The sequence below is a fragment of the Cylas formicarius genome, unplaced genomic scaffold, assembly GCF_029955315.1.
Source record: "Cylas formicarius isolate icCylForm1 unplaced genomic scaffold, icCylForm1.1 PGA_scaffold_4__25_contigs__length_36172078, whole genome shotgun sequence".
NCBI lineage: Eukaryota > Metazoa > Arthropoda > Insecta > Coleoptera > Brentidae > Cylas > Cylas formicarius.
The window spans coordinates 23961129-23988527 of NW_026844334.1; the positions used below are offsets into that span (position 1 = coordinate 23961129).

At 32.5% G+C, this 27399-nt stretch overlaps 2 protein-coding genes across 13 annotated transcripts in view; one reads left to right on the top strand and one right to left on the bottom strand.

Moving 5' to 3' along the window:
* The window catches only part of LOC132700393 (cadherin-87A), a 317031-nt gene extending 306542 nt beyond the window's left edge, over nucleotides 1-10489 (top strand). For all 9 annotated transcript variants that reach the window (XM_060667675.1, XM_060667677.1, XM_060667674.1 and 6 more), the window contains 6 exons: nucleotides 197-582; nucleotides 2480-2655; nucleotides 3453-3815; nucleotides 5019-5118; nucleotides 10088-10252; nucleotides 10312-10489. In XM_060667675.1, the coding sequence (XP_060523658.1) occupies nucleotides 197-582; nucleotides 2480-2655; nucleotides 3453-3815; nucleotides 5019-5118; nucleotides 10088-10252; nucleotides 10312-10488 (1367 nt within the window). In that variant the 3' untranslated portion in view covers nucleotide 10489. The remainder of the gene's footprint in view (nucleotides 1-196; nucleotides 583-2479; nucleotides 2656-3452; nucleotides 3816-5018; nucleotides 5119-10087; nucleotides 10253-10311) is intronic.
* Nucleotides 10490-12218: 1729 nt separating this feature from the next.
* On the bottom strand, nucleotides 12219-26547 carry LOC132700396 (lipid storage droplets surface-binding protein 1-like). Of its 4 annotated transcripts, XM_060667686.1 has the most exons (9): nucleotides 21265-21505; nucleotides 20270-20431; nucleotides 19481-19602; nucleotides 18568-18753; nucleotides 18298-18517; nucleotides 16836-17014; nucleotides 16517-16774; nucleotides 16098-16208; nucleotides 12219-12386 (listed from the first exon to the last, which is right to left on the bottom strand). In XM_060667686.1, exons 2-9 carry the CDS (start codon nucleotides 20403-20405, stop codon nucleotides 12219-12221), a joined length of 1380 nt encoding a protein of 459 aa, XP_060523669.1. In that variant the 5' UTR covers nucleotides 20406-20431; nucleotides 21265-21505. The 4 variants fall into 4 exon arrangements, with proteins under 4 accessions (XP_060523669.1, XP_060523671.1, XP_060523668.1 ...); XM_060667688.1 differs by lacking the exons at nucleotides 20270-20431; nucleotides 21265-21505 and adding an exon at nucleotides 26434-26547; XM_060667685.1 differs by lacking the exon at nucleotides 21265-21505 and having other exon boundaries at nucleotides 20270-20564.
* Between the last annotated feature and the right edge of the window lie 852 nt (nucleotides 26548-27399).

Consider the following 27399-nt stretch of genomic DNA (forward strand, 5'->3'; position numbering starts at 1 on the left):
CACCCCCAATAAGGCGGGTAACTCAGTTTTCGTATTACCGGTTATAAAGTAATTTCCATATTTACCCCCTACCGTTTCATTATCGCGAAAGTGCAGCGCGAATAGAAATTCGATTTCCTCGAATTCATCGAGAGGCCGCTTAACAACTCCTGTATCTGCTCTAACGGTTATTTTATCAGTCCATTTTACTTTTCAGGAATGCTAAACGACAAAAGCATAGCCCACGCGATAGTAACCATAAACGACGTCAATGACAACGAGCCTTATTTCCAACACCAGGTATATTACACAGCTGTCAACGCCATGGCAAACGTCAACGATTTCGTTACCAACGTCACGGCGTACGATCCTGACCTTGGCGTGAACGGGTCGTTGACTTATTACATAAAAACCTCGAATTTGTTCAAATACCATTCGAATAAAAGTTCGGGATCGATTATTCCATCGCCATTCAACATTAGCCAAAGGGGAGAAATATACACTGCCACTTATTTGGCAGAAAATAATCAGCATAGGTTCGTCCTCAATATTATCGCCAGGGAAGACGGTTTTCCAGAAAGAGAAGCAAACGCGCAAGTTTACGTAAGTTCCATTTCAATAATATCATGTGATTGAGAAATAAGTAAAAATGACACTTTCATGCATAATATGAAAACAATTGTTTATGTGAGCAAAATTTACAAAACTAAATCTACAAATTACTGGGGAACATAATAGTATATTATGCAACAAGTGCGGTAAACGGCATTTGACTCACGAGTTTTTAATAAACGAGTGAGTTAAAAAGTTTACCGCACGCTATACTTTTTCTACGTCGTTAGTTTTTGGGAACATTTTCGCAAAACACGAATACATTCACTGACATGACTGTCAGAATTGACAAACTCAAAATTCGAAGCGTGGGAAATATCTCCGAAAACATCCGATTGCTCCCAAACCTGTACGGTCAAATCCCGGAAATGTCCGAAGTGACTCGGATTCGTGGAAAACGAAACTGACGTGGTAAAGCGACGCTTCTCGCACGCTAGATCGGTGCGTAATTAGGTATTTTACAGACGGGAGTAGAAAAATCTTATTTATTGTAATGGCATTATTAAGTTATTTGGAACAAGAACCGCATTTAAAATGTTTTTTTGGGGTTAAATAATTCTAACTCATGTAATCAAAACTGGGTGATTTGGAAGATCCAGATAAGAAAAAAAAATCATTTGAATGTTTCCCAAAAATTGCCTGCCACTATTGCTAAAGATAAATTTTTGGAAACTATGCATTATGAAAGTTTGCAATTCGATCTCTTTAAATCTATTGAAATAAACAAACATTCTTCAGGGGCGCCTCGTGGGCAAGGTGCTTGGGACAAATATTTTAACATTTTTGAGAACAAATTACTAAATCTCAAAGATTTGCAATCAAACCAGGTACTCTTCTCTTAACTCTCTAGAACACTGCGTTTGCTATAAAAACGTTTTCTAGATAAACTGGAGTCGTTGTGTTATTCGGCTAATACAACAAACATTATATTCTATAAGCATATCAATTTTCAATATTTTATGATGCCATGATTGCCAAGAATCATTTTCAAGAGGCCGTTTAATTACTTAATTACTTATTAATTATTTAATTACTAAGCATTCATTCTAAACTTATTTCTATAGATACAAATCACCCGTATGAAACATGTAAAACTAAATTTTTCTAGATTTTCAAACAAATTGCTAAGTCGCTACATTTTTTTCTGTATAAACATCTAGAATAATGTATTTCTAAGTCTAATATTTGCCATAAACTTTTTTTTAACTATGATGAAATTTTGTTGTACAGGAGAAAAAATATTTTTTTAAATGCGATATTTTGAGTGTAGAACAGGTTTTTAACATTTTTGGTTTAACAGCCTTTTTTACCTTTTACACAGTTAAATTAGAAACTAGGTATGGGCTCCAGAGCAGAAGCTAAAAAATTCCCCGGTTATATTTCTGACAAAAGCATTACTCTTTTCTTTATTTCTATTTTAATTTGAGCAGCAAATTATTTAGCTAGAAAACTTTTACCTCGATTTGCCCCTGAATATTAATTTAAAATTTTATGTTAGGGTAGCTAATGCAACAAATTTTATTTTATAGTGTTTGTTTTGAGAAGGAATAACATAGAAACCTATCTGGTCAACATATATTCTTTGAACGAGTTGTGGATATTGACAATGATTTATTCTAACAACGAGTTAAAAGCGTGTCCCGTTTTTTCCATATTGGTATTGTTTTGTAATTAATCCTTCAAAATAGAAAAAATCCGTCTCTCATTTTTCGATGTTTCAATTCTACTATCAATACAAAAAACTTACTTTTGATATATTATCGACTAAAACTTCGCGAAAGTTCCAACCAAAAACCCTACAAAAACACATTTATTTTATTAATTTATTAATTCGTCCTGTTCTTATGTATTTGCACAAACTTGTGATGTTTTGCTTGCTTCGTTATAGGTTTGGATTTTTGAGCCTGAGCAGTTAATCCGCGTCATTCTGTCAAGACCAAGAGAAGAAGTCAGAAAAGAAAAAGACGGAATCGTTTCGGAACTGAGTAATGCGACTCAGAGTCTAATAATAATCGACGAAATCAGATTCCATATTGGCGACGGAGGAAGGAAAAACGAGGAATGGTAATTACTCGTTTTCAAAATTTCATTATATCTAGGTTTGTGTATTGATTCCGGGAAATCAATATTCGCTGATCATTTGATGATATAATATTTGAAGTACTTCTTCATATCTTCATTGTTTTGCATCTGTTAATCTATGTTATAACAAGGAAAGTTTTATTTTCTCTACAGTGTTAATGTTATAGAAAACTAAAAATAGATTAATTTTATTTTTGAGGTGATCACTGCGTACATAACTTAATGGAGGTACATCATACATATCTTTCTAATATCCCGTGTCAACCAGAAAACAATTTTGCTTATTTAATTAAATAATTTGCTATAACTTTAGAACAAACGCTTTTCGATGTCTTATCATTATATTAATTAATCGAATTAATAGGAAACAATCTTATAAATTCGGAAAATAGGCTTTCCTTTTTAAGCAATATCAAAAGATAGGTGAATTTTATGAAGAAATATGTTAAAATATTTTAAAGTGATATGGACCCATTATTAACAGCAAAAACTCAAGTTTGTCTAAAAATAACATCCCAAAAAGCTTTGACTTATCGCGTTGTATGGAATAACTCTGCACACATTACGATAGTTCAATCTTCACCAGAAACCGAAACTTAGCATTACTTAACAGACTTTTACTTTTTAGTGCAACAGTCACTAAAATCATACACAATTAAAAAAACTGATTTACTGATATATATGTTGTGACATTCATGTAGTAAGGTCAACACTACGTGCTGCATATGCATTTCAATAATCGTGAACTAAAAGATACACAGAGGTTTTTATTTGTATAGGACGGACATGTACATCTTAGCAGTCAATCCGAAAACGAACACCATCCTGGCAGTGCCGGACGTACTTAAAGTGATTGATTCGAAGTATGATTTTCTCAAAGACTACTATGCCGGATTTGCAATAGAGAACGTTGTACCTGCGTTCGTTCAGGAGCGCGAAGAATCATTCGATCCTGCCTTAGCGGCGTTAATAGCCTTATTAATAGTCCTGTTTGTTGGCGTACTGTCGTTTATAATCGTGTGTTGCTGCTTGAGGCACTGGGTCATCTCTCCCCACGACGACCTGAAGAAAAAGGACGCTCTCATAAAGAAGGCCATCATAGACGATTTAACCACAACCGAAAATCCGTTGTGGATAGAACAGTAAGTTATTTGAGCAATGCTGTACAGGATGGACCAAATTGCACAATTTCTGAAAGAGATGCTGATGCTGGTAATATCAGTGTCTGAAGTATAGTTTTTATAAATAACATAATGATAAGGGCCGCATGTGGATATCTAATACCACTTCAGAGTTATAGGGAGTTTTTCCAAATATTGCCGTAACTTTTTTGTCATAAAAGTTTTTGAAGTGTTTCTATGAAAGCATTTCCGATGTCAATAAAATATTTTAAAAACTAAAAGTTTAATAGAAGCATCTATTTTGTATCGTATTTTTTGAATCATTGAAAAGAATTTACCTTTCCACTCCGAAAACTCAGTTTTAGAATACAACTAGAGGAAAAGATCAAGTGTTTTATATTATTGGAAAGGTAATTTTTAAACAAAAGTTGGAACTAAATTTTGAAAATGAATGAAACTCTGAAAATTCACGTGCGGCTTTTGCCATTATGCTTTTTATTAAAATTAAAAAGGGTCCAATTTGGCCTACCTATAAAATTTGTGAGTTAAAATTTGATCATAATAGGTCATTGGAATAGGAAGGGCTTTTTTTATATTGTGTGGAGATTCAAGTGCCTGTTGGGAATACCGAATTTCAAACAAATTTTTCTCTCTTTTTTCTCCAAAGATCGCCAAAAGAAAAACATTTTGAGCATATAATTTTCCTATTTTGTACTAATATGGAAAAACAATCTTTAACTTTTTTTAATTTATTTGGTTGGTCGATGTCTAACAAATTGTCTATTTAAAATCATCTCCAAGGACTAATAAAACAAAAGAGATGCTAGTAATTGAACCCATCTGGAGACATTTAAGACATTTCCGTTTCTTAATAAACTTATTCGTTAGGATATACCACAAAAATCCCTTTGGCGTTTTTCTTTATAGGGAAAAAAGTTCGATATGAATAGTTTCTTAGAAAATCCGTCTTTTAAAAAAAATCTCTCTCTTCCCTTATCTTGCTTGAATTAATTTATTAAAAGCTGAGAAAAATATATTTGGAAAATTGTCACAATCGAAATTTAATACCTTTCATCCATTCATACCAAATTGGGACTTATTAAAAGGAATGTCGTTGGCAACGCTTTCCCAAATAAAAAGCTTTTCTTTGCCGATAAAATCGTGGCTAATACGGAAAGCCGACGAGGCGATATTCTGAACCGTTTTCTCTCTCCCTTTCTGCAGGAAACTTAAAATTTATGAGGAACAGGAACTCACTATGCAGGTTTTTAACGAACCAGAACAGAACATGATGAATAGGAGAGATAGCGAAGATTATGTGCCGGTAAGTCTTGTTTGAAATTAGTTTTCAAGAACTCTAAGAATTGATAGACTCTTTGGTTTTGTTTTATCGGCAATTGTTAATGCTCGGTGTTTTGAACTAAAAGCCTTGCTCCTTGCCTTTTCGTTTTCGTTTGCGCTACCTTATTTCGCTGAAAATGTTCTTCATTAAGAACGCTAGTTATCTAATCAATCGGATCCAGGTAAAAGTAATAATCTCCGGGTCAACGCCATTTTCGGATGATTATTGCCACTCAGTTGAAACTTCGTATATCGCTTTTTTATATCGAGGTCGCCAACTTTTTTTATTTTACGAAAGTTCTGGAGAATGACGCGTGTCCCTTGAGACTCCGCCGAAAAGACATTGTTTTGCTACGAGCCAAAATTATAGCGACATATCAAGAGCGATTCTATTGCCATATTTAACGGTGATTATCAATAAGGAATATTTACGGATCGCTACATGCAATAAGTTCGTTCGAATATTGTTGTAATATGTGTAGTTCTAGCAGTTGTGCGTCTTGTGAATTCCTACTACGCTGCAACACTCCAATGTATTGAAATATAAGAGTTGAATGAACCACTTTGTCGAGATAGCTTAAAAATCCATTCTCCAAAACAGATATTATGTTGGGAAATTAATAAATATTAACAACCACCACTACACGTGTTGTAACCTGGAATTATCTTTAGTATAAATCGTTTGGAATCCATACCACATGGCAGCATAAAGTTGGCTCCCTTGTCATCCCTCCGTTAATATTTAGTTTGATTTGGCGCCGTACGCGAAGTTGACCCCTATTTTTGCATATATGATTCTGTTTGTTTTTTATCACGTGTCGTGCAAGTAAAATTATACATACCTATTATATTCTCAAAAATTTTCTGTTTCATGGAGTAAAGATGATAAAGTGTTTTATGCAATTAACATTAATTAATTAATTATATGTGATCATTCTGAAAACATCTGTCGATGAAACATTCTATGACATTTCAATAGCCATGATACAAATCGCAAGTCGGGAAGTTTAAAAGCTGTAATACACTCATCAATCCTCAATCATCAATAAAATATTTTTTAAAAGAAACAACAAAATAAAATTACCTCTATTACTTGCATAAAACAAACACATAAAAAAAGAAATGAAATCGGGTTCAGTCAAAAAGAGTAGTAAAGAAAGGTAATATTAAGAACAATGTACCAAATCCTAAGCAGTCAATTGTAAATTATTTCTAGTATTTTGTTTTTATCCATGGTAGACATTTATTTGTTTCCCCTTTTAAGTGCATGAACATAAACATACTTTCTATTTTCTATTAGTTTCTTATTTGCGCAGGAGAATACCAGAATTCATTATGCTCATCTCAAAAATTTTTGAATACTATCTTATTAAAAAAAAGAGTTATCGATAATTGGCTCTAAAACGAAAACGGCGCCAAACAAAAATTGACGGTCATTCAATAATACCACCGGCGATTTTATCTTGGTTTTAACACATAATTCTCGTATGGCTTAAAATAAAACGCAGTAGTTGTCAATATCCATTGAAAAAATAGTATACTATGCAACAAGTGCCATAAACAAGTTTATTCGACACGAGCGGAGTGAGTGTTTAATAAACGAGTGACTTAAAAAGGTTACCTAGCGTGTTGCATACTATACTTTTTCTACTCCCGTCTGTAAAATACCTAATTATCCACCGATCTAGCGTGCGGGAAGCGTCACTTTACCACGTCAGTTTCGTTTTCCATGAATCCGAGCCACTTCGGACATTTCGGACAATCTAATGTTTTCGGAGACATTTCCTACGCTTTGAATTTTGACGTTTGTCAATTCTGACGGTCATGTCAGTGTCCGAAGTGGCTCATATCCGTGGGAAACGAAACTGACTTGGTAAAGTGACGCTTAGGCATTAGGCATTTTACAGACGGGAGTAGAAAAACACTTTTTTTTCTACTCTCGTCTGCAAAGTGCCATCAAGTGCAATCAATGTAGCATGCGGAAAGCGTCATATAGTCCATACAGTTCAAAGATATAATCTGAGGCTCTACACTGTGTTCTAGCATGTTATCAGCTTCCCACATTTATTCTTTATTTCAAGCATGTTCGACGCACATACTCCGTTTTTTAGAGTCAACTGTCTTTATTCCCTCTTTAAGGAAGATTTCAACGTCTCTCATTTTAAAAGTGCCTTTTTGCTTGCGCCTATACCAATTCTATGGGGTTGAATTCACATTGATATGGCGGAAGTACCGTTATATTTCGTTTTGAAGCAGCGATTAGTAGCTCATTTTTTAGTATATCTTTCTGAAATTGCATCTTATGTAAAGTAAGTCAAAAAATGATATGTTGTCATTCTCATATTACCGTTTCTATTCTGCTCCTGTACTTCTCTTCTCTCAACACATTTCAACTATTTTTGCAACTCCTAATGTTGAGTTTTGGTGGCAAGGTGCTTTGAATACATTGAGAATTATAAATTCCTATTATAATTAGAAAGCGCAGTTTTCTTAATTCGTTTCTCAGTAATAAATTCATCCATTTTCAAGAACGAACTTTTAATTTCAAACACTGAAGAACAGGTAGCTCAACTCTTGACAGTCATCAAGATTTACAATTTAATAATGATTCATACAAATTGTACGCTACTGCTTTTTTCAAAAATAAATTATATTTGTCATATCGAGATTCAGTTCTGAATAAAAATCTTATTTAAATACTGGAATTAAATTAAAAGTATTTTGCTATGGAGCATGAATTGCTTTGTTCAATATTGATTTTAGAAACATCGTCGTGTTTTGTCCCTAGAATACATTGCTATTGCTAGACACAATGTTCGATTAAAGAAAAAAATTGTAAAAAATGCTTATAATTATTTTCTTAATGGAGGGACATAAATGCTGCAAATTAATTATGCAATTTGACTAAGTTACCCTTGACATCTGTGAATAATGTTAAATCCCATTCAAATATGGGTTCCAGCAAATGTTCTGGCAAGACGATAAGGAAAGTTTAAGATATGTACAAGGAGCAAGTGGTGCCTACACTACGAACACTGAAAGAACGACAGGTTAATGACACAAATGAGGTGTCACACAATGGGCTTCAAGTATTTAAAAATAAGCAAGTAAAAATACCGGGAAGGGTGCCGAGTGTCAAACCAACATGGTGAAACTCCATCCAAAAGATTCTCGGTTCTTCCGGAAAGTATAGAACAATAGTTCCTTCTAATAGAGGGAAATGAGTAACAGTTTGACGGAAAACGGTTGAGAAAAAAAATGTTTCAAAATTGTCTTCTACTTAACATTCATCAGAATAACGATATAGTAATGGACAATACCAATGCATAAAGTTCGGGGGTCACATAATGCAAAGTTCGAAATTCAAAATGGCAGCAAATTATATTTGTGACTCATTAACAGAGATCAGGTTAGGTTCTAGGTTAATTGCTAGTGTTGTAAATTTAATAAAGGTCTGTGTTAGTGAAACGCACCCGTATATATGGAAAAATTCGGTTAACCCAGTTATTACTGTAGAATATTTCATATTATTCATATTATAATTATTGTAATATTAAATTATATATTATTATAATTGTTATACTTAATTATAAATAATTTTAGGTGAAGATATGTATATAATAATATAAATTTGTATATTGTAAAATAGGTGTATATAGATACCAAGTTAACTGAAATATTTTAAAACTTGTGTAGTTAAGCTTAATTATACACCTTCTGTGCCAGTATTCGTTTTTTATTTCCGCAGTCCGACCCTGCACTACGTCTTTTTACATTTCTTATTTACAACATCTTTACTGCCAAGCTCTTCTCTCTACAACGGGACTGGCACAGGTAGTTTTATGCACCCAATAAGGAGCGATTATTTTCTAACCTTATACTTGAATGATTTTAAGGAAAAAATTATGTATTAATGTTTTTGTGCAATCGCTTTATTTTTTATATATAAAAATATAAAAACAATATAAAAAATAAGTTCCTGATGTTCATTGAAATTGATGTAAATATTTTGTTGATTATTTGGTAGAGGCCCACAATGCTAGTGTTTCATATTCAATTGTAAATTATTAAATTACATTAATTTAATTCTAATGATTAAATAAGTTTTTTATTGCCCGCAGGCAGTGCTGTCTATTTTTTCAATAAAATATATAGGTTCATGCTTACTCGTGAAAGTAGAAAATTAATTTTCACCCGAAAAAACTGCTTCTAAGCATAGTGGGCTCCTACCAAATTTCAACCAGATATCTAAAACTGTTTTACTGTAAATGGGGAAAACCGATTTGTTTTTAATTTAAAATCCTGTACCAAAAATAAAATAAATTGATTATTTTACCTAAACAAAATAAGTGGCCAACTTGTACAAAGGCGTTTTCTCAGCGAAAATGAAGAAAGGCAAAGGCAAAATTGTTTTGAAAGGGAAAGTTTGATTTTCAATCCACGAATTCAAACATTAGATGTGGTCACATTCAGCAGTTCGTATAGCGAGAAAACATATAAAAATTTTTATGTGCAAGTTTTTTTTTTATTAATCAAATTTTTTATTAACCAAATTGTTCAAACTGTTTCCACTTGCACTGTCTTTGTTGTATCTAATCCGAATGTTTCGTTTGGCGTTTTCCTTTAAACTTGATTAGGTAGCACCTATAGTCAGGTTTAAAATGGGATTTATCTGAGCCAGTATTCGTTTAATATTTAAGGTGTTCGGATATGGAGGATAAAAAATATTCAGACACTTCAAAACAAACTTGGCGTGTTTGACCGTTTTCCCTTTCAATACAAAAAAAATTAAAGAGTATATTTTTTATTTTGTTTTGACAGTATATGTTTTGCTTGCATAGAAACGTAGGCATGTCGATAGTTGATGGTATCTCACTGTAAATATTTTAATCACATCGCTAACTATTATTCTCCTCTCATTCTCTTACCAAGCGCTCTCAAATATTTCTCAGGAGGACAATACTTACGCGACCATTCAGCATCCGCACAAGAGGACTGCGTCCTCACATTTAGCCTCGACAATGGGGCTAGCGGATGATTTGGGGGATTACGCTACATTGAAAGGGGTTGTTCATCAGTCGGGTAGCAATAACAGCTCTTTGAGGGGAGCCCCAAATGTAAGCTACATTTTTCTATTTGACGAGCGTTTCATTTTAAGATAAACGCACCTTTTCAGTACTATGAAGCAGCTACAATGGGTTTCCAAGGTTCGACGTTTCAAGTTCCCGACCGATTGAGCGACAGCGGCGGAGGTGGGAGTGAATACGGTTCATACCGGGCACGACCAAAAAGTACGACGGGTCTCACGATCGGTTACGATGGTCAGCCCGAATATGTTGCCGAACTGATTTAAATCCGTAGTGTGTTTACGCGCGCAAATTTCGAACAAATGCGGTAGTTTTAGTTACACTGAACGTGTTGGCGAGTGTATGTGTTTATTGATAAATATTCCACACATTTTTGTAGTTTCAACAACATCAGGGGCCGATTTCTAGGCATTTAAAGTAAACTATCAAAATTTTAAAAGACATTCTTTTGCCTAAGGCCACATTGAAGTGTTGTTGGAAAGCAAATATGTGCTGTGCTATTGTAAACAAACATATACATTCTAAATAAGCGATTTTATATTTTAAAGTGACAATATTTGCCGGCTAGCAATGTTGAATAAGAGATTAAAAAAGAAGTTTTTATTTTTAATAAAAAGGAGAACTTGTAAAACTCTGTTTCGATTTTTGAAATGGTTTTTTATGAATAACATCGACGAGTATCCCAGCAAATTTCCTTCACCATCATGCGTAAACTTTTTATTTGTCTTCAATTTTTACAATCTTGTTTAATTAATAATCTACTGATCAAGAGTAATTTGTTGCATTGATATAGTAGTACGGGGTTATTTTCATTATGTGTCCGATATTGCACAAGATGATTCTTGAAGTATTTTTAAGAAAAAATATAATCATAAAAACAAACTAAAGCAAAAATAAAAATAATTCTTACTAATTATTGTTGGTATATAATTTAAATTGCCCGAAGAGCTTTTTTAAAACTTACTCTATAAAAAAACATCAAGATTTTTCATGAATTGCTCTCATTTTTTCATGCGAAAACGGTACGTCGTACAAAGAGATAAAATTTACTCCAGATTGAATGGAAATTTCGAAAATTATGTTTATTTTTAAGGAATTGGTGGTCTACCTTTTTCTTCTTTCAACATATCCAGTCCAAACCTCTTACAAATGGCACTGGGATTTTTTTAAAGAAACATTTAGCATCAAAAAATCACCAAATTTATTGTTATATTCAGCCAACTACTAGGTTTATTCTTGAAAACGGCATGAAATTAATTCTTTAAATTAATTAATTCTTTAATTAAAACTTTAAACTTGAATTTTAATTATTGTTGAAACAATAGAAAATTAATTCGTAAACCAACATAATGAAAAAGCATTTTGTAAACTTAATCAAGGGAATTACCGTTTTTAGTACGAAATGCTATTTTGTATAATGATTTCAAATGTTTATTTTCAACATTGGAACAAAAAGTGTGGCGATAGTTGCACTAAAAATAGATACAGCCTATTCCAATGTCAAATTAAGGAATATTTTAACCATACATACCATTGCCACTTTTTGGGATACTTCAACAAATACGGCGATAGATATCAATCGTGGAACCTTTAATGTTTATTCCTATATCTTATGTCTTAATTTATTCCCTTAGAACTTAAGTTAGTAATAAATAATAACAATTGTAACTAGAGTAATTTATTTTGTCTATTTTCGTAGCTACCGGCCATATCAGAATTAAGTTTATATCGAGGGTTCTCATTGTGGAAAAAGTTGTGAAAAGTTAAAAATAAATGTTGTACACACTTGTACATAGGAATGAATAAATATGTTTACTTAAAAATTTGTTAGTTTACTTAAGAATACAAAAATAGCGCTCTAGAATTGAGACATATTGGAGAAATTTTGTACAAGTACAACATCTATCTATGGGCGTTAGTCATCCCAAAACAACATATAGTATAAAAAACAAGAAATATTTTAAAATATAATAAAATTCAAGGGCGCCAACATATTTTATGAAGACGACGCAGTTTGATTTGAATTATTTTCGATGCCATTTCTGTCCTTAATGATATTGGTATGAAAAGCCTTTAACTGTTGAACTTTAATCTGTGGAACAGAGAGGACGGTCTTTGGATGTTCCGATTCTTGCTTGTTATCCAATTGTTTCGCCCAATTATCCTGTAATAGAAACAAATACTTACAACTGACTAAAACAGTCTTTTCGCATAATTTTTTTTCAACGATACTGAAAAGAGTGCCATTAGTGAGGATTCCAGGCTAAACTTTTTACATTATTTAAAAAGAAAATAAATGTTTTAGTTAGGTGTCATGGAACACTCCGTTATTATTGAAGGTGCCATAATATTTTTGTTCCGTAAATTATATATTGTTTAGTTGCTTTATCTAATGATTCAATTTAAATTTATATATATATATATATATATATATATATATATATATATATATATATATATATATATATATATATATATATATATATATATATATATATATATATATATATATATATATATATATATATATATATATATATATATATATATATATATATATATATATATATGATGACACTATATTCCGGGATATCATCCGTTCGCTCGTTGAATGCAGGATTCCAGTCGGAGTTCAACGAGCGAACGGATGATATCCCGGAATATAGTGTCATCATATTTTTCCGTGAATCAATACGTGAGAATATATATATATATATATATATATATATATATATATATATATATATATATATATATATATATATATATATATATATATATATATATATATCTTTTGATTTTTACTTAATACGTTTACGGTAATACGACCCTCTGACGTTTTAAATTAATTTGTGTTCTTGATCCTTAAAATAAAATTATTTTCTATCATGGACTATTTTAATATATTGTCCATAACATGTCATTTTTTACTATTTTTATTACTTACAGAACGAAATACTTAACTATAACTTTGGATTATTAACTATAATTTTGGTATTAAAACGACAATTATATAAAATTAAATAATTTAAAAAAACAAAAGAGGAGCGCATTACTAAAAAGCTAAAAGATATTTTTGTTAATACACCGCGAACATAAAATTTTAAAGAAAGCAATATAATTATGAAAAAAAATATAGCTATGTTTTAAATATTCTGATAATGCTGACGTTCCTTAAAAAGCAAAATTTTGAATTCAAATGTTTAATCCCCTTCTTCATCTTCTTATTTTAAGACTATGTCTTGTGTTTTCAAGGAAGCAGCCTAAGCTGTGACTCCGAGGTCCAGCTCTCATACCAACGCTTTGGTGGTGTTCCGGGAGGTCTGCTTGTATTGGGTCTATCTTCCTTTGCGATTTTCGCCAGTCGATCGTCTTCCATTCTATTGACATGATCTCTCCATCCTCTTCTTCTAGTTCTGGCCCATCTCACTATATCCGAAACGTTACACATTCTTCTAATTTCATTGCTCCTTATTCTGTCTCTTAGCGTTTTCCCTGTGATTGACATTAATGTCTTTATCTCGGTCGTTCTAAGAATCTGTTTTAAGTAGCTGCAGTCTCCGCCCTCGTTTCTATGGTGTATGTCATAACTGGTCTAAAACACGTTTTATATATCCGTGTTTTGCTTTCGATACTTAAGTATTTATTCCTCCATATCACGGTTCGAAGGAATCCCGATATCCTAGATGCTACTATTGTTTGCATTTTTACTTCTTGTTTCAGGTTCCTATTGCTCGTGATGTTAACCCCTAGATACTTAAAAGACATAACTCCACACTTTTATTATAAAATGCCAGCTTGCATCTTCTGCGTCCTCTCGCTATTGTCGAGGATTGTGGCTTCTGTGTCGATATGATCATATTGAATTTTCATGCAGCTGTTTCGAATCTGTGTAGTAGTTTTTGCAGATTATCCTCATTTTCCGATATCACAACCGCATCATCAGCGTAGCAAATTATCTTAACCTCATGTTTTCCCATTCTGTATCGTCTGCCTGGAGTTTTCACTTTTATTATGTTGTCCATTATAATGTTGAAGGGTACTGGACTGAGGATCTCCTTGTCTGACCCCTGTTGAAACTGGTATTTTACTGGAGAGTTCGTTGTTTACCCTTACATACGTGCTATATCCGCTGTTCGTGTCCCGTATGATGTCTATTGTCCTTTGGTTTACGTCTCGTTCTTTTAGCAGCTCAATGACGTCATGTAATCTCACTCTATCAAATTCTTTTGTTAAATCTATGAAGCACATAAACGCGGTTTTATTGTACTCTATGGCCTTTTCGGCAATCTGTCTTAAAATGAATATAGCGTCTATGGTCGATTTATTTTTTTATCTTTTTTTTATTTATTTATTTATTTTTTTTTATAAATTTTTAATGTGCCACTTTATTTCCATATTTACAAAATCACAATATCTTTCATAATAAGGAATAGGAAATTTTCAAAGTTTCCTAGTAGAAACTGCAAGTGTTATTCAAACTCTTCTTCTAGGTCTAAAACATATTTAATTTTTCTTGGTCAACTATGGCTTCTCTTTCCTAGCGGACGTTGTCCTGAATCTTCCTTACCAACTGGTCCTAATGATTTCATTTTATAGATATCTGATGTTTTTGTGCTGTCAACTCTTGTTTCGGCTTGTTTGGCCGCACTACGCTCCTGTAGTGGACACCTTAAAAGTTAAAAGTTTGAACTCCTTCGTTGACCTTCTTGGTGGTTGTTATTTAGACACCGAGTAAAGTTAGAGCTTAAAACGTAACATATTTTAGCTAGAGTTTTTGTCTTTTCGGAAGACATCTTTGGCTGGAATTTTTTTAAGGACAGTTCAAAGTTTTGTGCAGCCTTTGGACATCATTTTCACTTCCCAATGTTTTTTGGGTTCTTTTATTATTTTGTTGACAACGAAGTTCAACAAGAATCGACTTAATGCGACTTTTGGATTTTTCAATATCAGTAAAGCAGAAGAACAAGGGTTTATTATATTCTAAGTCTTTCTCGCTTAATTATATAACAAATATTTCAGAATCGGCCACATTTAAAACCCTGTTTGTCTTATCAACATGCTTATCCATAGTTTAGATCCCCCATATTATGTTCGCATGTTTTCAATTCAATCTGGTTACACCATTTTTCTATTCTCAAAAATGTTAGGCACTACGCTTTTACGTCATAAACTAGAATTAGTAGTCGCTCGAGAAAGGCCACATTTTACTGGCAAAAAAAGATCTTTAACAAAAAATCGTTGCAGCAACCAATATTTTTGTTGAATTTTTTTTCGAACTTCATACATTGAGGAAGCCTTGCACCAAGGCGGCAATTGGCGACATTGTCTCATATAATAACATTTTGCCAGGTATGGCAACTTCGTTCGTTCAATGTTCAAACGTTTTACGTCAAATTTAAAAACAGTAATTATTGATTGAAGATTATGAAATGAATAAAATATTTTGGCATCCCTAAAAAAGTTAAATTATTGACCTACACGAATCGCCACTGGCCAAAAATCTTAAAGATATTAATAATCACACTAATGCATGGATACGGTGGCGATTTTTCGCGTCTTGTTTTGATATATGGGAGGCCATTTTAGTTAATAAATAATGTACATCAGTTAAACTCGTTCTAATAGGAAAAATGGTTTCGGCAATTGCATATTGCAGTCAATTTAGTTCCCGTGGTAGAAATGGATTCCCGCATGCTACAACGTCGCACTAAACCGATTTGTGCAACTGAAGAGTTACTCAAAAGGCTGTAGCATGTTGCCATTTTGATCAGCTGGTACATTATTCTTAGCTATTTTTCTTGCTTTCTTTTTATATAACTATCTAACTAAATAGAATATTAAGGGTTATTTGGGTGGTCATTTAATCACTTACCAAAATGTCGGTGAGCTGGATGTTTAGATTCTTCAGCATAATTGTGGCCGAATGTGCTTTCGATCGAATTAAATCTGACGTTGACTGTTGCGCCCTTTCCAGATGAGCAGTCTAGATTAAAATTAGATCAAAAACATTGTCTATCGGATATAGATACAAGGCGTTTCAAAGAATATGCTGAAGATTTGACCGCCAAAAAAAAAGTTCATATAAACATTGGTCTGGAAATGGCATTTATAATAAAGGGTTTGCTTTAACTAGATTAAGATATGAATAAATAAAGACCATCAAAATTGACCAAACGTATTTTTATAAACTTTTATGGATTATTTGGTACACAATCACACAATTTAGTTATGGGCCAATATGAACTTGTTTTCTTTTGTTTATATTTTATAATTATTTGTATTGCTGCTTACCTTAACCATCGAATCGGCAGCATCCAGGAACGTTGTCACCAGCGTTAAAACAGAGTGAGCTAAATTTTTATTGACTCTATTTATTACAGATGTGCTGAAATTGACCAAATGAACAACCCTTCTAGCAGATTCTCTTGTAAGAAGAACAATAAGTTGTTCCAGATTTTCAGGTCGGGCCTGGTTTTCCGGTTCGTCTTGACTCAAGCTTGACCAGAGCTCTTTTCCTTTCTTCAATGCTAATTTCGGATCGGTCGCTACCTAAGTAAATAAAAACACTACATTTTAGTATCTACCCTTACAGAATATTACTCGACATTACCAACTCGGCTACATAAATCAGAACGTGGACAGCTTCTGCGCTGTGTTCTTTCAAAGCTTTGACTTCGGCCAACGTTTTTTTGGTCAAGCGCCTTTTTAATTTTCGGCCCAATCTATCGACGTGATGAATTGTGTGGATAGCTTTGCCTGCTGGTCCTTCCGATACGCCCCCGTCGACTTCTGATAGACATTCAATAACTTAAGTCGAAATATTTTACAAACAAAAGGTTCTATGGGAGGAAATACAATCGTGAATAGTTCCATAGTGAAAATACCAACTACCAAACCAACTGGAATTAAAATGTATACTCGAAAATATCTATAATCAAAATTCATGAATCAAAAGCATGAATTTGTATAAGCCTATTGATATTATTGGAAAAAGGTAACAAATGTATAAACTAAACTAAATAAAAATAAATAAGAACTAAAAGTTCAGATTTTCACGAAATTATTTTTACATGACAATTGTTTCGACGTGTATTTATCAAATATACGAAACAATTGTCATGTAAAAATATATAATTTCGTGAAAATATGAACTTTTAGTTCTTATTTATTTTGATAAATAGATTTTCATTAAGTAAAAGCCACCTCAGTTCAGACTAAACTAAATACTAGTAGTTTATGATAATTCAAATAATTTCGGAAAAAATCAACATGCTTTACGAATAAAGAATAATAATCAAATTAACATCAACATTAACTGATTCTAACAACAAATTTCTGTAAATTTATTTTAAGAAAATTTAATTGAATTTAACTGAAAAAAAAAAGAAAAGTAATAACGACATGATTCAATAACCATTTTTATCTCCTGAAAATACGATGAAGTATTGCTATTTTGTTTACTAATATATTCAGAAGCCAATTTGGTATTATACAGGATGCTTACATAAAGTTTGGTGACGGCCGTATGCTATAAAATAAATTTAGATATTTGGATACAATTCGAAGACGAGTAAATTAAAAAAGTGTGGTTTTTACTGAAATGTGTTTATGTTTTTTATACAAAAATCGCCACTGAATTTTTTCTTCGACAATTGAAAAAACTAAAATTATTTAGAAGCTAAAATAAACCCAAGTGAATACTCAAACAATGTTTAGATCAACCAAAAAAATATCTTTTGAAGGTGGCGAAATTTATTCAAATGGTAGAAAAAGTATCTTTCCCCATATTAAAAGAGATACAAAAAATAACTTCGAAAGTTATTTCCATAGTTTTCTCTTAGCCACTTTGCAAATATCCTCTTTTCTCTAAAACTAAAATAAACTAACACTTTCTGAGACACGGCTGAGAGTCATTCTTATTTGACTACCCTTACAAGTCGATTAAATTATTTAATTTATAAGTGGACATTATAAGTCAACTTTTTAGAAATCCTTCAAAAGCATAAAGAACAGATTTCTAGATTGCAAAACGAAACGCAGGTAACGGTCATTTATATAAGAGAATCACTAACCATCAACACTCTTATCATCTTCAGCGGCCGGTAAATACCTGTCGACGTATTTGTCAGCAACGTTCAAAGCACCATCTAGCGTATCAGCCGCGAATGCTGTATATTTGCTGGCGAGCACAGCATTCCCAATTTCTTTAACAGAATCGGCACGTTTGAGTACCGGACGAACGATTTTGGTACTGACTGCGTCTTTGGCATATTGCTTTGTGTTCCAGTAAATCTAGGAAATATTGTCGGTATGGTTCTGTTAACAGGTTGGATCAAACCTACCATTTCCGGAGGGAGATTAATAGATGGAATCTTCTCCTCGACAAAGTCTAAACTTTTGCAGACGATTTTATCGACTTGGGAAAGAGGTCGTTGAAGTAAGATGACGGCTGGCGCGGCTGAGTCCACTACCGCGTATAAAGTAGTTTCTGCTTGTACCAGCGTCCAGTTGAACAAACTGTTTGATCTCTATGGTGAACAAACAAGCACACTTTTAATAATCTGAGAGTCGATTTCATAACATCATAAACCATTTCCCTAAACATCAAACCAACCAAAACTAACCAAGTAACCTTGGCACCGAAAAATCTTGGTGAACCCTATCGTCATAACCAGCATAAGTATCGAAAAGTGGTGATATTTGGGTAAATTTATGTAGAACCATCAAACATCCAAATTAATCCGTAAATTCCTTATTTTTAATCTGGTATTTTATTGGATTTAAATATCAGGCATAGATATCGATATATTAAGAAATTAATCTTTTTATCCACGAATCCTTGTCAACACTCATCAAAGGCAGTGATTACGCATGCACTTGATAAAATCTCGCAAAAGTTTAAAGAACAAATATTTATTGCTCGGTACAAACTGCCTACACGGGAAGTACCATATTACAAATCAACAAACATATAGAAATCAAACAAAAAACAAACATCACAAACATCAATTATAGATATTGATTTCCGAGTGCTACGCTATAGAAAGAACATTTTACTTGATAAATTTAGAGTAATTGTTGGGTTATTTCACTTTTCATACCACATTTGATAGAAATTTTTTAACTGCCCGATTTCGAATTGGCACTTAACTTGGCACTCTCTTAAGGACTAGTAAACTTTTTCCTCTAATAAATTAATAAATATCACCTATTTTCACAGAGATAACTGTTTCTCAACATATTATTTCATCTTACCTTAATTTTCTGGTAAACATTTTCAGCATAGTTGAGTCCTGTTTCTACTATAGGAAAGTTTGTTATTCGGTTGACTGATTGCAGTTGTGGTATGTTCAACGATTTTTTCTTTGCTTGGACCACTGAAAATGAAAGGCAACACATAGGTAGATAATTTTTGAGAAACTACTTACTCTTAAAAATTAAAGCTTTAACATAACGGCACAAGTATTTTGCTAAGAACAAAATTATGTTTTCTAAAAGCGCCACTAGCATGCTACGCATTTGCACTAATTCGTAATAGTCTATTGTTAATATTTACGAAGACATTATAAATTGCAATTAACCGTAATTATTATTTTAACGGATCCTTGTTCAATATGTTAGATGTCACATTGTTTTCAGTTCACAATTATTTGTTAGAATACCAAACTACGTCCAGTATAAATTGCGTTGATAATTCAAAACGTTTAAGGCACGAAGTACATTTTTCTAAATGTATTAGACGATAATGGAAACTGTAAAATGTGAAATTTAACGCAGCACCAATTAAAAAATAAATTACTCAAATGTTCCTCAAGAAAATCAATTCTTTCCAGGTGTTTTAATATTTAATATTGACGCAAACAAATATCAAACTTTTATTACAAAATTTTCTTGTTTCTCCACCTATTGAACAGATTTAGAAGTTGGGACCTCAATGGTAGCTTGTTAAAAAAATTTACATGTTTACTACCAATAGATGTACTATAAAAAGTTCCTAAATAGTGGTCATGTTATCATTGTGCATTATTATATTGATTTCCATACGGTGGTCGTCAGTTTGGACGCCCGTGGAAACGTATCTGACAATAATACGGGTTGAAGGTGGAGCTGAAGACACGGTGGCTGCCGCACTTCGGTTGAAACCTCTCCAAGTTCTACGCCGTTTTTGGCGATGAGCCATCTCTCTTCTGGATTATCTAGACCTTTCTGAAATGTCGAACATGGTGAAATGACTAAAATCATAAAAAAATTGAGAAATAGCATAAAATGCATATCAAATATATTTTTCCTCTTTAAGAGAATGTTTCTATCTCGATAGTATTTTCTAAACGATAGTAGCTCAAGGTTGCCTTGCATTAAGTACCGCATTTTTTCCAAACCCGTGCAAACATCTTTCATCTAATCAATCATATTTACATATCAAGCATAATTTAAAACTAAACAGCGCAATAAACAATTTATATTAAATTATTTATTATTGTTAAAATTTGAAAAACTTCCCAGGTCGATTTTGCAGGTCATCCGTTAACAAATCGATTTCATTGATACTTAAGTAAAATTTGCTAAATTTACGACATCTATTCATTTTTAATTGGTCGTATTAAATTACACGTTTTTTTATACACTTTTTACTTTATAGAAAACCTGTTCCAGTATTTTCCAATAAGATAATAATATGTACCAAAATATTTAAAATACATTATTTGGGCTGCAGCCTGTCTTGGGTTTCTTTTAAATGGATTTAAATGTATCAGTATCTACAACATCATCTTATTTAAATGCAACAGACACTTTAACAGTGTCTACGAATATTCGAATCAGTAATCGTCTAAAAGAATTGATATTTTAATTTCCTGATATTCATGGAAAAAAAGCAACCCAGAGAACTTTTTCGTTTATTATTTCTATTGTAGAATTAAATTATAGCTTGTTACGAGTAGATAAACGAGTAAATAAACGAAGTTATATTATCTTAATCCGTTGGTTAAAAACGCAAATACGAAAAAATATTATTTTTATAGTAAAGTATCGGTACTTACCACTTTAAAAATGCAAAAAAACACTACCATCTATCACACTCATGCGAGGACTGTTTTTCGAATCATCGTTTTGGGCTCACATTGGTTAAAAATACACAACATTATCAACTTTTGCCGCATTATATCAAAATTTAACTTAATAACAAGCAACACAACATTTATATTAAGAACTTGCATCATTTCAACATCTGGATCACTACCGAAACTGATTGTGACTATACAAAATATTTCTTCAATGTAAATATACATTGTACAAGAAGTAATTTAACACAATAATTAATATTGCAAAATTAAGTGTCGCTGAAAAAACGATATCGAATGAGGTGGAGAAAAAACGAAATAGTGAGGGAGTAATGAGTATTTTCAAAAAAAAAAATTTTTTTTCACACTCAAGCGATAAAACATTCCTCAAATTAGTTTATGCTGGATAATTCCAATTTGTCTAAAACCACAGGGATCACTCAATTATAGAACACAAATATTAAAACAAAAAAAATATCACCTTAGTTTTCAGATTGTTAGATATTAATCCATATGTATCCAATATTTTAAAGATCTACTATTATTTTAATCGTTGTCCCTCAACTGTAAGCAAAAAGCGTCGTCGTTCATTTCACTTGCTATTGGTGAAGCAAATTAAATGCAAAGAAAATGGTGAAGATCAATTACTATGTATGCTTAAATTCAATAAGAAATATTAAATAGCACCACAAACTAACCAAAGAAACGCCCCTCATATGTCACAAAAAACTATAAAGCTGTTAGATAATATAAGGGCCGGAAATTCCTTAAATTGTCGCGTCTCAGGCGGCTATGACATTTTCCTACAAAAAGAAATGATCTTTCGATCATACAGATTCGAAATAAAAAAAATACCTCTATTATTAATGTAGGCAAAGCCTCTATATCTAGTACCTAACATGGAAAAAAGGTTCATTACCCATTATTATTAATAGAAAATAATATTAATGTTACTTAGAACTTACTAAAAAAACAATAAATGATGTTAAAATTAATATGAAATATTTAAATGTGAACCTATCCATCAAAAACAAATTGTATATCTTGCCACTGAAAGAGAATTTTAGGATTGTCAAACACACATCATTTACTAACAGTCAAAAATTGACAGTCAATTAAAAAAAATCAAAATTTATATTCTGGCTAATAGGACCCTTAGTATTGGCTTGCACTGACACAAATGGACTGCACTTTCGAAACCATTCTAACAAACTGCCACTGTGCTGATGATGAGCCTGCCGAAAAGACGTTTTGCTACGTGGAAGGGAGCAAATTAGATAAAACAATATCGGAAGGGGACCGCGAATTAACCGAAAATGTATGGTTTAATATGAAACCTCCAAAATGGTTTCAAGGTGGTACGCTGACATCGATCAAAATCGAAATAATTGCTATATTTTCAGAACAACATTATCCACTAATAACAGCTCGCCAAATTCAAATCAAAAGAATTCAACTGGCAGGAAACAGAAAACTGACCGGCGACGAAGAACACGCAGATGACAGCAAAGAAAAACCGAATGTCAATTTTCAGAAGAAAAAATCCGCAATTCGTTATCTTTCGAAAACATTGTTATAGAATGTTTCAATTCAAAGAAGAATTGATTAACTAAGTTCTTGGAATATACTGACAAGTTTGGAATATATATAATCTTTTGCAGTATCGTCATGTTAATCATTCCTCTATTATTTGCATGAGAAATTTTCGTTTCCTGGATATCAAACCATGTCTCGTCAAGATATATGATACATGATGCTCTATCTGATATTTCATTTTGCAATTCGTACTACCATGCTTATTATCGATCGATTTCCATTTTTGTGGTCGGACGTTTTTGTTAGTTCTGTTCTTTTACATGGAATGTTTCATCTACTATAAGTATATTTTCTCTTCAAGCTTAAATTTGTTACTTTCGTCACGATATCTTTTATCAGTGATATAGTAAGTTTCTTCTAAACTTTCAATTTCTTTACATTTCCCGTTCAAATGATAAATAATTTTTTATACAACACTTTTAGATTCGGCAGCACTGTGAAATGGTTCCCTGTCTCTCAGGGATTTTATGTGTGAGTTCGTCGGTTGGCAGGAACAGGATCGACATCAGACTTGCTAGATATTTATTACAACTAACACAATAACCATCCGACAAATGCAAGATTGTCAGCAAGTCCCTTGGACTCGACGACTGAAAACCAAAAAATCAATACAACAACCATCCGAACAGTAGCCAGTCCCAGACGGCACTATCCTTCTCACCGAGCTCCGAACCCCGTTAGACGAGCACACACATTGCGGCACTATCTCGAACCACCACAACTGTTTCTAGTACTTGTATATTAATTTGATAACAAGAAACATTAGGCAACTAATTAATTAGTTGTAAATTGGTTTCAAAAAACTTTAATGGACAAGAAATATTTGCCGTGCGTGCTTAAATTAGGAACAACTAATACCAGTAGCAAAAAACAGCATAGTTTGTCAATTTAATCACTACCCTTCATTTTTATAGAAGAGTAGCGATTACAATTACAAATTAACAAATGTTTGATAAAAACCGAAAATGCTTAAACTATCCAAACAGAAAAACTGATATTAAAATGATGTAAACACTCCTTTGACTAATTGCGATTTTTTACTTCTTAATATTTTATCAAAGCAGGTTTGATAAAAAAATTTGAAGAGTCCAAACTATTTGGTCAATTTCGTTAAGAGATATCAACGACATTTGTAATATACAAACAATACAACAATACAAACAACGAATATCAAATTTTGAAATGAACACTTTAATGATATACGCACATACGCAACTTGCTTTCGGCCAAAATATTCCAATCTAAGTATATACTCATGGAAAAATTTCTAATACACCAAACAATACCCATATTCATAAAAATATAACATGTCATATACCAATATAATACATTTGGCATTGTTGATTTTATTAAAAATTTGTTTATTTGTCGAATCTTTGTAAATACGACGAATTAAGATCTTTGTTATATAATCGTAACCTCGTAGAGGTGACCTCTGAAAATAGGAATTTTCGAGAGCACTGATCCAAAACAGGAATGTCAAAGTCCGGGAAGATAAATTGCTTATTGGATATGAATAATGGGGAATGAAATTTGTCTCAGTTTCTAGCGGAATGAACTATGATCTCATTGATATGTCTAACGTAACGAATGTCAACATCAGCCAGACACAACAGATCTTTTTTTTGTGACTTATAAACAGTTTCTCAATATTAGTGATCAGTTTCTCAGACTCGTCATGAAAGTCGAGGATTTACATTACCTATCTCGCGCCCAAAAGCGAGAAGCGCAATCCACATCTGAAGTGTCCAAGAAGCTTGCCTGCACTGACTACCGAACTAGCCCATCCGAAAACATTAACAGAATGTCCCACAAAAAAACGCATAACTGATACCCTGTTGGCGACGAGGCAAACCATGAAGGATGTCGGAGAATATATTTTCTTGATGACTAAAAACTAAGAGCTGCCATTTTGGAGCTTGATAATTTGAAGGACATAATACTTCATATATTGGAAGTATGTCGCAATATATCAATTGCTCACAGCGAAAAGCTGCACATAATAACCTAACCTAACCTAAATCTAAAATAGCTTTAGATTAATTTTTTGAATAAAAAATATCATGTCATGCCAATCTATTTTTATTTTATATAAGTATTCAACTACTAAAGAATGTTTTAATATATTAATCAATCGATTCATCTTATCATTGAATTATTTTCCGAAACTACGTAAAAAAAACAAAAATCACACAACCGTTCTGGATTACTTAAAAATTGACGAAGATACTCCTGCGTTTGCTCAATCCATATCCTGATATTTTCATATTGTGCTCGATTATAATTGTTAATGCATACACCGGGTTCCCAAATAATATCCACAAAAAAAAAAGTATTTTTCTACTTCCGTCTGTAAAATGCCTAATTAAACGATCTAGCGTGCGGGAAGCGGCACTTTACCAAGCCAGTTTCGTTTCCTACGGATCCAAGAAATTTCGGACATTTCCGGAATTTTACCGCACGGTTTGCGAGCAATAGTATGTTTTCGGAGATATTTCCCAGGCTATAGTATATTATGCAACAAGTGCGGTAAACGCCATTTGACTGACGAGTTTATTTGACAAGAGCGGAGCGAGCGACTTAAAAAGTTTGCCGAACGTGTTGCATACTATACTTTTCCTACGACCTTTAGTTTTTGGGTATATTTTCGCAAAACAACACGAATACATTCACTGAAATGACCGTCAGAATTGACAAACGTCAAAATTCAAAGCGTGGGAAATATCTTCGAATACATCCGATTATTCCCAAACCCGTGTGGTAAAATCCCGGAAATGTCCAAAGTGGCTCGGATTCGTGGGAAACGAAGCTCGATCGGTGTGTAATTAGGTATTTTACAGACGTGAGTAGAAAAAATATTTAATTACTTATTCCTTGGCGCAATATGAGTAAGTTCATATTTCTGAAATATTTTTTGTATGTTCTGCTGAAATTCTTGGCTAGAAAATCCAGATTAAATAAAATTGTATGAAAATATTTGGTAATGATAAGAATCTTATCGGCATTTTGCCAGCCTCTCAAAAGGATGTCAATACAACAGAAGTTAGAATCTGCAAAATACTTCTATTTTTAATATTTGCACACGAACTTGCACTTGTTTCGAAAAATCAATTTACATATGAACCATTCAGATGAAAAGCGTTAAAACTCTCTTGATTATTCCACCATTACGCAATCTAACCATGAGTATTGTGGAGGTATTAAAAATCTATAGAGAATCTCTTACTGCTATTTGACTTATATCACTTGTTTACTAACTTAGTTGCCGAATAAATTAAAACAATTAAAAAGATACTCTAAACGACTCGATATATTTGCGGATGGCCAAATTAAGCATTTATGAATAACGGGAAACTGATCAATACTATGATATTTACATTAATCTCCCAAACTCTTAATTATATTACCGGAAACATCCGAAATTGTAACTATAAAAATGTATTTACGACTTTCCTCCCGGTTGATTTTGCTAATTCTTATTTCAAAAAATGCTACTATAATCTCATATAAAACGGCATCAATCTCCAATAACAGATTTAAAATGTTACTCACTCTTCCAAGGTTGTTAATTAGGCCGAACGTAACACCTCACACATTCAAACATATACAGAGTCGTGGTGTATTCGTGACCGGCACTAAACCGTTCAACGCTCAGATAATCATGCCCCGGGCTTAACCCGAGATAAGTCGAGAGCCCAAAAAATACTCAAATAATAACAAATCATGCATACATATATCCGAAAGCAATAAAATAAATTAAAAAATACATTTATAATACACATAGAATAAATACTCGTTTATACTGACAACATTACTATCAATAAAGTTGGATAACCAAAAGCTAGTCACAGATGTTGATTTTGAATGGTCGGAATCAGTATTTACTAATTTTTTTGTCTTTTGCACAACATCCACAAGGATCGAACCTCGGACCTCTACTTTTTGAAGCACTTATTAATGATATGCCCAGTAGATTGTGATTTGTTGCATAAAGATATTAACCATATTATAAAATGACAGAAAGCTATAAACTCGACTTTAATGTTAAACATCGTTATGTGATAAAACCCAAACTAACCAGAAAGTGCTAGAAAGGAAGAATGAGATGAGATCTTGAGATGATTTTTTGATCCGGACATATAGAAGAGATCACTACTTTTTGTTAGATTTTTGTTTAGATTGCAGATCTCATGCAATTCCTATGTCGGAAATATAATTGGACTCCTATCTGCACAATATTCAAAAAATGCCATAGAAAAAATACAGAAAATGTTTCTAAGATACCTTTATAATAAAAAACATAGCATATATTGTATATCATGGGGTAGTATATCAACCATGTGTAATTCTTATTAACGATTTTCGTATCAAAGCACTTAAAAACAAGTTACAAAATAACCGAGACCATCTTTTTAAATAAAATAATTTGGTACAAAATAAATTGTCGTCCTCTCTTGTTCGTCATTTGAAATTTAAAATTAATTAATTAATTAATTAATTTTACTTTTGAGCTCCCAT